Here is an 11649-nt window from a genome sequence, read left to right as displayed (position 1 = left end):
ATAATAATAATTGTACACGAATGAGACTATAGTTAAGTAGGAAAGGTAAAAAAAGCATAGTCATAATAATATATTACAAAGCATGACAAAGAAAATAAATGGAGTAAAAAAGCGAAAGGTGAAAAGGAAAAGATGATGATGATGAGAAAAATAAAAGGAGTTTCTTTATCACTAGGAATGCATCATTGATTCTTGTAGAGCACTTTTAGAATATGTTTCAAGAGAAAAGGAAAATATAAAAAAAAAATGAGAATAAGTTGCAAAAGAATGTGAATAACAAGGTTTCATTGGTGTATCCGTTGTCGTTCATTTCTTGTTTTTGTTTATGTCTTGGTGTGAAAAATTTTTCCTCAGAAAATATTTCTCCTTTTTCTCCTTCTGCTTGGATTTAAGGGTGACTCTGACCTTTGACTTTTCCAGGTTGAGGGTAAATTTCTGTATAAAAAGTAAACATTATGAATATATGGCCAATATGTTGAGCCTTTGGTACAGGTAAGGTTGAATTTGTGTATAATTACCTCGGCAAACATATGTTATTGAGTGTGTTTCGCATATAATTACTACTTCTGGTTATCCTGTTATTAAGATTGAAAAATCAAGATTGAACCTTCTTGTTTGCAGATGTATCAGCAATGGTTGAAAGGCCAAATAGTTGACTAATGTTGATCATGATTACGGTAAGCTATGGTGGATTAGATGAAACGGCAGAGTCAATTGAGTGACCAAAAAAAACAGGTCTTGCACTTTTTCCCGGTGAATGGATTCTCTTTTCTGCTTGAAATCAATTTTTAACAATTTGACTTGTTCCATATATTACAGGTCTCACTTTTTCATTTAGACTCTGCGGTGATAATTCAATTTGAGCTCTTCTGTGGAAGAAAGTAATCATTTTAATTGAGAAAGAAAAGGATAAATTGATTTTGAAGTTCAAGTTAACTAACCTTCATGAAGTTTTCCAGTTTTTTTGGGTTCAATGCAAGTCTAACATTTATCAAACTCATTTTGATCTAGGGTTTATGAGTTTTCAAAAGGTTTGATACATTTATTCAGTATGGAGAAGAAGATATATTCATTAGAAGATATTAGTGATCCATATTAGAACCAGAATGCTGAGAATGTTGGTGTAAGACAAAAGCTCTTTACCATGAGAAGTAGCATTAGCACTGATGATATGGTTTAATTTTTCTTTCTGCATCTTGATACTTGTTCCAACATTATTGTAGTCCACTTTGACTTGAATTTTGAATTGGTTGTCCATTCAATCTCATGCTGAGGCTACAAAGAATACAAAGTAAAATAAGATACATGTAAGAATAAGAAAGCTTCTTAATAGTAGTGGTCAGTAAGATCATTTTGTTACCTTCTTTAGAATGAAAACCAGTTAAAGATTGTTTAAACGTTAAATTTGGCTTCCTGAGAAGGAATTTGAATGATTTAGCAGAACAGGATAAATTATAAAGAAGGATAAAAACGATCCATTACAAAAGGAGTTTTAGTAATAATCTAAAATCCTACAGATAGCTTTTTATCCTCATAATGTTATAATAATGCATGAACCAGGTAACGTTTTCAATTCAATTTCTAAAAGAAATCAATCACAGCAATTAAGAACCATTCAGGCTGTTGTCCATGTAAAATCGGGTTCTTTTTCCACTTATCCACATCAGAGGTTACTCGTTTGATTATCAATGTTGAACGGTTAATTGGTTATTAAGCCTGGGTAAGCCTGGGTAATATCTGGTTCCCTATGGATATTGAGTTATGGCAGGAATGATCCAATTTTATGATTATCAATAGTTTTCCCATTATCTTGTGATTCAAATTATGATAATCAAGGTGTAAAATGATATTTATGCCTGAAGCGTTGAATACTGGCATTACTGGGATAAAATTTTGAGATGAATCTTTGATTTATAAAAAAAATTTAGATGGTGACGTGTGATATGGCGGTTATCTTGAGTAATTTTTTGTACTCATTTGCGCCCAGAAATTAAGTTAAGAAAAATGGTTCCCAAAGAGCAGTGAAGAGTGAATCCATTGAGAAGAAAGTAATATGCACTGTCGGTCAACCATGCCACTTATGAATTAGAAATTTTAACGTAATATTGTCATCTCTATCATCGTTTTTTTATTTATCTCCAAAAACTGAATGGTAAAGGATCAAGTTGCACAAAGTCACCCTCTTGCTCCATGACTATGCCATAGACCCACAAATCTACTCGCAACATAATCATATTGTAAGCAATTAAGATCTTCGTTTTTTGTGATATTTTTTTCCCATTCTTTGCCTCTTCATCATCTTCAAAATATCTTCACATGAGAAGGGTTCACTGAGGTTGAATCAACTGCCATTTCTAGTCAAAAAATAATAGCAAACAAAGAGCCTTTAAAGGTTGATACAAAGTGGCAACATCTTGAATTTTATCTTGCAATGAAGATTATAATTTTGTTTACTTACATGATGTGTAATATATATCTTGATTTCAGAATTTAAATTGGTTCCAGAGAAGATCACAAGCAATTAATTAAAGTTGAGAAAATTTCGAAAATCAGGGTTCAGCTGAGTAAAAGAAATGGTCATGGAATAAAGTTATCACTGGTTAAAAACAGATATGCTTCATAACAAAGCAGGATATTATGTTTTTCACATGTTATGTAACTAATATTTTTTACATAATCAGAATGATCATCCATCGATTTGGCTTTATCTGGTATCAATTAACAGAAAATGGCGTTTTAATCTGTTACCATAGAGTATTGGCACATTGGTATAATGTTAATAATAGAGAGATAATAGCTTATTGAAAACAAAGGAAAACTGTGAGAGGGAAAAAGATAATTTTGACTAAACAGTTCAAGCTAAGCTCAAGTCATATCTTTTCCCAGTCTATGTATAGATACTAGTGTTAAGCTAAGGTTTTGATCTTTTTTCATTACTCAGTTTGGTGAATTTAAATTCGTTGTTTGAAGATGTTGGCCATTGTTGCGTTTGTTTTCCTCTTTCAAGTGGTGACCTGTTCATCTAATAATGCAAACATTTCATCAGCAGATGAACCTCTTCCAGTTGTTCTTTGGCATGGCATGGGTGATACTTGCTGTAACCGCGGATCTCTTGGAGCTATCGTTGATTTAATCGAACAACAAGTTCCCTCTATTTATGTGAGATCGCTTCGAATCGGTGATAATGAAGAAAAAGATTTTAGCAATGGATACTTCATGAATGTTAATGATCAGATATCATTCGCTTGTCAGTTGATACGATCAGACGAGAAACTGAAAAACGGTTTCAATTTGATTGGTTTCTCTCAAGGAGGTCAGTTTACTCGAGCTTTGGTCCAACGGTGTTCTCTTCCAGTCCGTAATTTAATTACCTTAGGAGCTCAACATCAGGGTGTTTTCGGATTACCTCGGTGTGAGGCTGTTACTAATAATTTACTCCATAATTCGGTTTGTGATTTTGTACGGAAACTTCTTTCTTTAGGCGCTTACAACAGTTTTGTCCAAAAAAGATTGGGTAAGTTGATTTATCAATGCTTCTCAAAATTCTTGTAACAAACGGGTGACTTTCTCATCAAGATAGTGTGATGCTATCAAGATTATGAGATTTTAATGGTGGTAGATTCACTAAATAACTACCGCAACTACATGAATGGCTAGATTAAACCATATCTACTATCATTTTTCCATCTAATCATAGATTTCTAATTGTTTCCTTTTTTTAAATTCATGTTTCAGTTCAAGCTGAATATTGGCATGATCCATTGAAAGAACAAAAGTACAAGGAGAAAAGTGTTTTCCTAGCTGACATCAATAATGAAAGAAGTCCCAGAAATGAAACTTATCGTCAAAACTTGCTTAATTTAAACAAATTTGTGATGATAATGTTTGAAGATGATTCAATGGTCATACCCAGGGAGAGCAGTCTTTTTGGCTATTATGAAACTGGAAATATTAAAAAGATTGTCCCATTAGAAGACAGTTTATTGTACACGGATGATCGATTAGGCTTGAAAGAGCTTAATGAATCCGGAAAGCTAATTAAATTAACTATACCTGGTGATCATTTGCAATTCACTGATGATTGGTTCACCTCAAATATTATTGAAGCTTATCTGAAATGATTACATAAACTGCAATAATTTTCACAATGGTTAATCTTGCAGCATTCACTTCAACAAGATGGACAACCAGGATCATCAAAGAAAAGTAAAAATTTTGTAATAACAATCATACTTTTTTATGTTTTTGTTTATTATCGAACGGTTAACAAAATTAAATCGCCAATTTTTGAATACAAAAAATAAGTTATTTTTCTTAGTGCAACAAAGACAATTTGATTGGCAGGGTGAACTGTTGTTCAAAAGGATTATTTTTAATCTTCTACCGTCGATAAAGTCATCATTTGGCCAGCAGAAGATAGAAAAAAAAGGTTTAAAGTAAAAATAGTAATGCGTTAAAAATAGGTGTTAAAATTGCAAGGTTAATAGATAATAGTTAACTTGGGAAGTAAAAACAAGAAAATTTAAACCCTTCAGTTTCCTGTATTTTAGGTGAATTTGAAAGGTAATAATCACAATTGACACTCTAAGAACCTTGATCCCATGGAGTTTTTTTATGGTCTTGAAGTACTTTCTAATATAACTTAGACAGATTCATTCTTGTCTCATTACTTTACTCTGTAGTAACAGATTTGGCGAGATTTCTTGGACAATCAACATTGCATCCACGAAGTACAGCAATGTGATATGAAAGGAGCTGCAATGGAATAACGGTTAGAATTCCTTGTAAACAATCAACAACGTGAGGAATTTTAAGATGTTTGTAGGCCATGGTAGGAGTTTCATTATCGTTTTCTTCGCATATAACAATTGGTCTACCTCCTCGAGCGGTAACCTGTTGAGATAAGTAAGATGAAACAATCAGATATTTATTTTTGATTCATAAGACATTTTCAATCAAATCATAAATCAATATCATTTCAAGTTAATAAATTACTATTGTGCATAAGGGCTGATAATTTATGAATACATAAAACTATGATAAGAAAACAGCAGATTTCAACAATTTTCAAAATGAATTTGTCTCATTTTGAATGATAAACTTGCAGCAAAAAACGTAAATAGCGCAATTTTTGAAATGATTGCAAGGAGAAAGTGAAAAATACCTGTTGAACTGCATTCATGCATTTGGTGTACACTTTATCACGTGTGACAATCATTATGACTGGCATGGCTTCATCAACTAATGCGAGCGGTCCATGTTTAAGCTCACCAGCGAGTACACCTTCTGATGGAATGTATGTTAACTCTTTGATTTTCTGAAATGAAAAAAAAAGAATAAATAAATCACCATTTTGTAATCTTGTCATTAAATGAAGAATTCAGCACATTTCTCTAAAGATTGGAAACGCAAGATATTTTCTTGTTTTTTATGTTACTAGTTCATCATTAACAGCTAGAGAGTGAATAAACAAACACTCGTTATGCTGAACCAGACTTAAAAAAAGAACATACGAGAAAAGATGAAATACTGATAATAAACAAGATGACTTACGAGAGCTCCCTCCAAACAAGTCGCATGATTATAACCTCTACCCATAATCATGATTGATCCTTTAGTGTATAATTCCTCAGCTATAGCTTTGACTTGGTCATCTAGTTTTAAAACAGAATTGATCTGATCTGGTAGCATTTTCAATCCTTGAATGATCTCAGTTCGACGTGGTCTCATTGAGATTCTATCTTCACTTAAAACCAATGCAAACATAACAAGAGAGATGAATTGTGAAGTATATGCTTTAGTTGAAGCGACACCGATTTCGGGTCCTGCATTAACATGTACACCACAATGACTTTCTCTACAAATACTACTTCCAACTGTATTGGTGATTCCAACAATCAGTGCTCCGCGTTGCTTGCAGTATTTTAAGGCCATCAAAGTATCTGCTGTTTCACCAGATTGAGATATGAAGAAACAAACATCATCACGATAAATGGGTCTTTCATTATCCAAGAAATCACTAGCAAGTTCGACCATGACAGGTAATTCAGTCAATTCCTCTAAAATAGTTCGTGTCTAAAAAGAGTGAGAAAAAAATTAACGTTTAGAAATGAATCTTAAAAGTGAATTGAATAGAACCAGAATCATTTTGGTAAAGAAATAGCAACCAATACTTTGATTAACTAGTATTAAAACTTGGAAGATTTGATAATACACTAAATCGTGCATAAATTAGCAATAATGTTCCACCATTCTAAACTTTTGATTGAAAACAGGTAAACTTACTGCAATAGCGCTGTGATAACTTGTCCCACAGCCAATCAAGATAAGCCTACGGCATCTTTTTATTTCTGGAATGTAATCTTTAATTCCTCCAAGGATAACAGTTTCATTCTCAAAATTAACTCGTCCTCTCATTGTATTGAAAACAGATTCCGGCTGTTCAAATATTTCTTTTTGCATAAATGAACTGAAATTTCCTTTCATAATCGCTTGAATTTCTAATTTGAGAGTAATGATCTCTCGGGTTAACGGTGATTTATCATCAAAATCTCGACGAACTCTGTGAATTGTAAGACCTAGAACCAGAAAAGGCAGAAGAAACAAGAATAAAGATTAAATTCAAGAAAACTCATGGACAATCGCATAAAATGGAACATGAACGCTGAGCATTTATATGTTTAGTCTTCTCAGATTAATAAATTTATATTTAAATAATAATTACGGCCATCTTCAATAGCAGCAACGTCATCATCTTCGAGAAAAATAACCCGATTTGTATGTTCAATAAAGGCACTTGCATCAGAAGCATAAAAATATTCAACTTCAGCGTGATCACTTAATGGCGTGAATTCTGTCGTTGAATCAGATCTTTTTATTTTAGTCCCGATCAAGCCAGTTGGTGTAATATCTTTTTGCCGCTTCAAATCTAAGAAATGGAAGAAAAAAAATAATGCCAATGAGATTGTTATTGTTAATCAATCAATCAAAAAATGAATTACAGATGATATTGACGTTTATGACCATGAGTGAAATGAAACAATAAAGATGAAATGACGCGGAAATAACAATGTTCACTTAAATCACTTGGTTTTGATTCCTATTTTTTTATCTAGCAACTCTATAATCAAATTTCTTTGGCTAGTAATTAGCGACAGTTTGAACTTTTGATATTTACAAATATTTCACCATTTATAAGCTAAAATAAACGGTAGTAAACAGAACGGTAACCAAGTAACTTAATTGCAATGAAATTTTATTTAAGTGTCTATACCTGTCTGAAGATCCATTTCACGTAAACCGCTAGAGCTTCGTAAGCGCACCAAAATGTCTGTGATATGGTTTGGTATTGATTGGGTAAAGGTGGAAAAACACAATAACGAAACATGCAATGGGAAAGGTTAAAAAATGTTAATTAATTTGATTTAGGATTAAAATGGTAACAATAAAACGTGGACAATAAGTTGCGAGAGTAGTAAATGTAGTTGATTAAGAAAGGGTGTTAAATACCAGACAGTTAGAATAAATATTATCAAATATTTAGTCTTATAGCCTTAAATTTTTATCTAATTATATATTGTACCATTATTGTACATTGCTATCATAATTAAACTGTTATTGAAAATTATCAACAAATTAACCACCAAATGAAGATACTGATTAAATAATGGCCAATATTTTTATGAGAGATGCAACTGAGATACTTAAAGACGATAAAAATTGATACTTCTTGCCAATTCTGTAACACGCTCTTTTTACCATCGCTAAAACATGATTGATAATGAAGAAGATTTTGTTTCATTTATCTGAAATATGATTACAACACTTTGCTTACAAATTATTCACTCGGCAAAAAATTAAATTTAATAACGTAATAAACCAAGCCTTAATTTTAGTGTTAATGTCCGATCATTCATTATTTTTGTATTCTACTTCTTATTTAATAACAATTCAACTTAGAAATTGATTAGCACATTAATTGATGCTATTGACCGGTTTTTGGTGCAAACTAAAAGTAAAGGATAGTCGAAGCTAAATTGAACAAATGGGAAGAATGAAATTGATTCAAGATTGCAGAACGAGAAAGGTTGAATAATTCAAATAGAAATTTTTTATGAAGCTGAAAAAGTTTCAAATGAATACATATCAACATGGAAAGAGGGTGGTGGACCCGGAAAAGTTGATTTGATTCTCATTCTGTAAGCCATTTTTAGTTGGAATATTAGTGAAATTGATAAATTTGTATTGTGAGGTTAACGATATAAAAATGTGTGTCATGTCTACCCACCTTTGGAGCTGAATAAAACCGGAATATGATCTGAAGAAAGAGAAGATTTGGTCTTGATTCCAACCAACAACGGGCTTCCTCGTCGAGTAGCCACACACTGTCCGGGATATAAGATGCTTTTGAAAACTAGGGCAAATGCTCCTTCCTTCAAAGTAAAAGTAGATAAAATGGAACAACAAATTGATCAGACAAGGTAGGAGGTAGAAAGATGATATAAAGAAATTTTTGAATTGAATAGAGAAATATGACTTCTCAAATTGTTTAAAGAGAAAAATAAATAATTGGTTTGATGAAAGTGAACTGATGATTATATTAGATTGAGAGAACGCGGGAAGAACGGGAAGATAATTTATCATTGAAGCTAGCAGAACTAGAGAGCTAGAAAACATACCAATTGTAAGGCCACTTGTTCGACTAACTCTCGGAATGTTAAATCGGGATGGTTATCATGAATGTGCTTGATTAGCTTAGCAATTATCTCCGTATCCGTCTCAGATTCAAAAGTGAGTCCTTTCTTAGTCTGGATGTAGAAAAAAAGAAAATTAGAATTGAAATGTAATACAATTGATGATTAAGATAATTGTTTGATATCCTTTCAAAGAATTATGAAATCTACAGTGATGACATAATACGTGTATATTTATGATTGTCATAAAGCAATAGATAGTCTTTCATTAGTATTTCTGTAGGATCATTTTATTATTCCTTACCAAGAACTGTTTGATATCTTTATAGTTAGTGACAATGCCATTATGAATGACAACAAACTCTTGTTTCTCGTCTGATCTTTGAGGATGACTGTTAATAGGACTTGGAGCACCATGAGTTGCCCATCGGGTATGAGCGATTGCAACATGAATATCAAGAGACTGATCAACACTTAAATCATCACGGGACCATATTTCATTTTCTAAAACCTTGACTTTTCCACTTTGACGAATAATTTCCGTTTTTCCTTCAGCATTGTCAAAAGCAATTCCTGAAAGAGATCAAAAATTGAGAACCGTTAAATCTCTGTCAAATGTAATAATCACAACAGAAAGAATGAATCGAATTGTTTTCTTACCTGCAGAGTCATATCCTCGATATTCAAGACGCTGTAAGCCGCTAATGAGAAATTGTAAAATCTCTTTTCGCGTTTTGGGTTCTAAGTAATTTATGTAAGCAAAAATACCTGATAAAGAGATTTAACGAAATGAAGATGAATTAATATAAACAAACGAATAAGAAATGGCCAAAGTAAGATTACTTACCACACATTTTGATAGTCAGTTAATAACGAAGACGAAATCGAGTTGTAAATCACAATTTATCAATGGAACATAGAGTTGGAGTAACACAAATAAAGAAATTGAAGCACAATTCGAAACTATACTAACGTGTACAATCACTCGTTATCTCATATGTCGAATGATGTAGTTTGGTGTTGGTTGTTTATCAACTGAAGATTACTGAGTTTTTCTGGAGATGGTTGAAACACTGTGTACAACATTTTTAACCAACTTATTGAGCATCCAAGAACCTCCCCACGATAAATCTGGACAAGTTAAACAAGTAAATTGAGGTGGACACGAATCTGGAACAGAGTAGGTAAAGAAAGAGAGCGAAAGAGATTGAAAGAGAAAAACAGAAAAAAAACAGAAAAAAGATTATAGTTGTGATATCGCCATCTATGATACTGTAAAAGAACAGGTAGTTTTGGTAGAAGAAAAAAGATTGAAAGCTGAAATCTCTTGAGGTTAGAAGTGAAATTGTCTGGATAGTTAATCCAGAACTTCTTTCACCACTAATACTGATGTAGACAGAAGTCTTAAAGTGCTTGAGCCCTGAAAGAGATTATAAATTTTCAAACAAAATACAGCTGGAAAGGGTGAATAACTAGAGTGTACGTTAGCTTAAACCATTGAGAAATTGCTTCGTAATGGCTTTTAGAAATTATTTTGTCGCCAATTTTGTTGTTGAAATAATCTGTTTCAGTTTCATATTTTTATAAAGAGTTCCATGTGTATTATAACTTATAATGTCAGTTAATAGTTCAACTTAGATTCATTGTATCGTTGTGTGATTTGTGCAAAGTGTCTAGTCTGATGAATCCAACAAATTATCAGTTGAAAGCTAAAAATGGATTAATTTGAATTGATGAGTGCATTTAAACAAATATCAACATTCACTTTCACACAATTAGAGTGATAACAAATGTAATACATTAAATTATCTGATTGTACCAACATTGTAACTGCTACTGTTGACAAGAAAAAAACACCAAATATCTCAAGGTATTAGATAAATCGGCTTAAAGACTATGTTTGAGTTTGAGATAAGGTCTATTTTCACTTAACTGAATTAATAAAACAAAATAAAGCTCAGGTTCAGTTTTACTTGAATTTAAACAGATTGTAAAGTACCAGTTATCTGCATCTTTTCCAACGTAAATTTATGTAATTTCCCCTGAATTTTTATTCAGCTTTGGAAAGTTTCTTTTACCATTAAAATCCTTGAGTTTTACGACTGTCATTTAAATCTCACCATGATTGTGAAGAATAATTCCATCATGTTCCATTGTCCCAAATTTGTCTCAATTGTCTCAATGTTCCCAGATATTACTCTTTTAATCCTAATGTTGTCTTTACAAGATTTGAATTCATAATTGTACTTGATACAGATTGACCAGATTCATAAATCTTCAAGTATTTTAACAAATACCATGAATTATGTCATCAAATAAAGAGAAACAAATATCAGATAAACAAGTCTCGATTAGCGTAAACCATTGAAACCAGACAATTTTTCATCACTTGAGACCTGAAATTACAAAAAAAATGATGCAAGAAGAAACATAAATATCATCAATGTGATAAACTTACTAATCCAAAAATACTTACAATTTAATCCACAATTAATTCATCGAAATCACAATAATCACAATTTCTTGTTTCCATTGAAATAATTGTAAACTACAATACTCGACACCAGATGACACTGTTTCCACATTTTACCGCACAAAAATGGTTGAACAATATGGATACAAATCTTGATTCCATCCGGGTTGATTAAAACTGAGAGAAGGCCACTGAATCAATTAAGAAAAATTTCCAATTAGCAGTCTGGGTTAGATGGAGACGAAGCCAGCTATGTAAATAATAATTTCAAAAGAAGGGAATTAAACAAATAAATAAAGGCTTGAAATGTGAAATGAAAACAATGAAGATCAGATAAAGATAATTAAAAGATATCAGATATGAACTGTACTTAAGTCTATTTTCACGAAAATTGATGTGAATGCCTATTCACCGGGAATGACACATTTTACTTCTTGTTTTTTTTTCAGTGTACATAAAACAAAAACCACTGATTGATTGTTT

The 11649-nt window shown here is 32.0% G+C and overlaps 2 protein-coding genes and 1 long non-coding RNA gene across 4 annotated transcripts; 1 reads left to right on the top strand and 2 right to left on the bottom strand.

The window, feature by feature from the left end:
• Window positions 1-41: 41 nt before the first annotated feature.
• On the bottom strand, window positions 42-1126 carry LOC149093702 (uncharacterized). Its single transcript, XR_016199302.1, has 3 exons — window positions 942-1126; window positions 519-869; window positions 42-435 (listed from the first exon to the last, which is right to left on the bottom strand). It is a non-coding gene; the product is annotated as an uncharacterized LOC149093702 (long non-coding RNA).
• Window positions 1127-2897: 1771 nt separating this feature from the next.
• Window positions 2898-4304, top strand: LOC107363576 (palmitoyl-protein thioesterase 1). Its single transcript, XM_015930815.3, has 2 exons — window positions 2898-3514; window positions 3736-4304. Exons 1-2 carry the CDS (start codon window positions 2971-2973, stop codon window positions 4119-4121), a joined length of 930 nt encoding a protein of 309 aa, XP_015786301.2. The 5' UTR covers window positions 2898-2970; the 3' UTR covers window positions 4122-4304.
• LOC107363575 (glutamine--fructose-6-phosphate aminotransferase [isomerizing] 2) lies at window positions 4231-9727 on the bottom strand. 2 transcript variants are annotated; one of them, XM_015930813.3, is made up of 11 exons: window positions 9541-9727; window positions 9354-9461; window positions 8998-9266; window positions 8679-8807; window positions 8288-8432; window positions 7274-7330; window positions 6725-6928; window positions 6286-6578; window positions 5554-6075; window positions 5165-5317; window positions 4231-4893 (listed from the first exon to the last, which is right to left on the bottom strand). In XM_015930813.3, exons 1-11 carry the CDS (start codon window positions 9545-9547, stop codon window positions 4672-4674), a joined length of 2109 nt encoding a protein of 702 aa, XP_015786299.2. In that variant the 5' UTR covers window positions 9548-9727; the 3' UTR covers window positions 4231-4671. The 2 variants fall into 2 exon arrangements, with proteins under 2 accessions (XP_015786299.2, XP_089124525.1); XM_089268399.1 differs by lacking the exon at window positions 7274-7330.
• Between the last annotated feature and the right edge of the window lie 1922 nt (window positions 9728-11649).

Source organism: Tetranychus urticae, chromosome 2, assembly GCF_039701765.1.
Source record: "Tetranychus urticae isolate SD_2017Ah chromosome 2, NJAU_TeUrti_SD_1.0, whole genome shotgun sequence".
Lineage (NCBI taxonomy): Eukaryota > Metazoa > Arthropoda > Arachnida > Trombidiformes > Tetranychidae > Tetranychus > Tetranychus urticae.
This window is presented reverse-complemented; position numbering and strand designations above follow the sequence as displayed.

What these genes read in the sequence shown, in the direction of transcription:
- LOC107363576 (XM_015930815.3), top strand. Translation starts at nt 2,971, where the DNA reads ATGTTGGCCATTGTTGCGTTTGTTTTCCTCTTTCAAGTGGTGACCTGT. An exon ending in TTTTGTCCAAAAAAGATTGG is followed by an intron (nt 3,515 to 3,735) that starts GTAAGTTGATTT and finishes TTCATGTTTCAG; the next exon opens with TTCAAGCTGAATATTGGCAT.
- LOC107363575 (XM_015930813.3), bottom strand. An exon ending in AAGATATCAAACAGTTCTTG is followed by an intron (nt 8,808 to 8,997) that starts GTAAGGAATAAT and finishes TTCTACATCCAG; the next exon opens with ACTAAGAAAGGACTCACTTT. An exon ending in GCATGAATGCAGTTCAACAG is followed by an intron (nt 4,894 to 5,164) that starts GTATTTTTCACT and finishes TTATCTCAACAG; the next exon opens with GTTACCGCTCGAGGAGGTAG.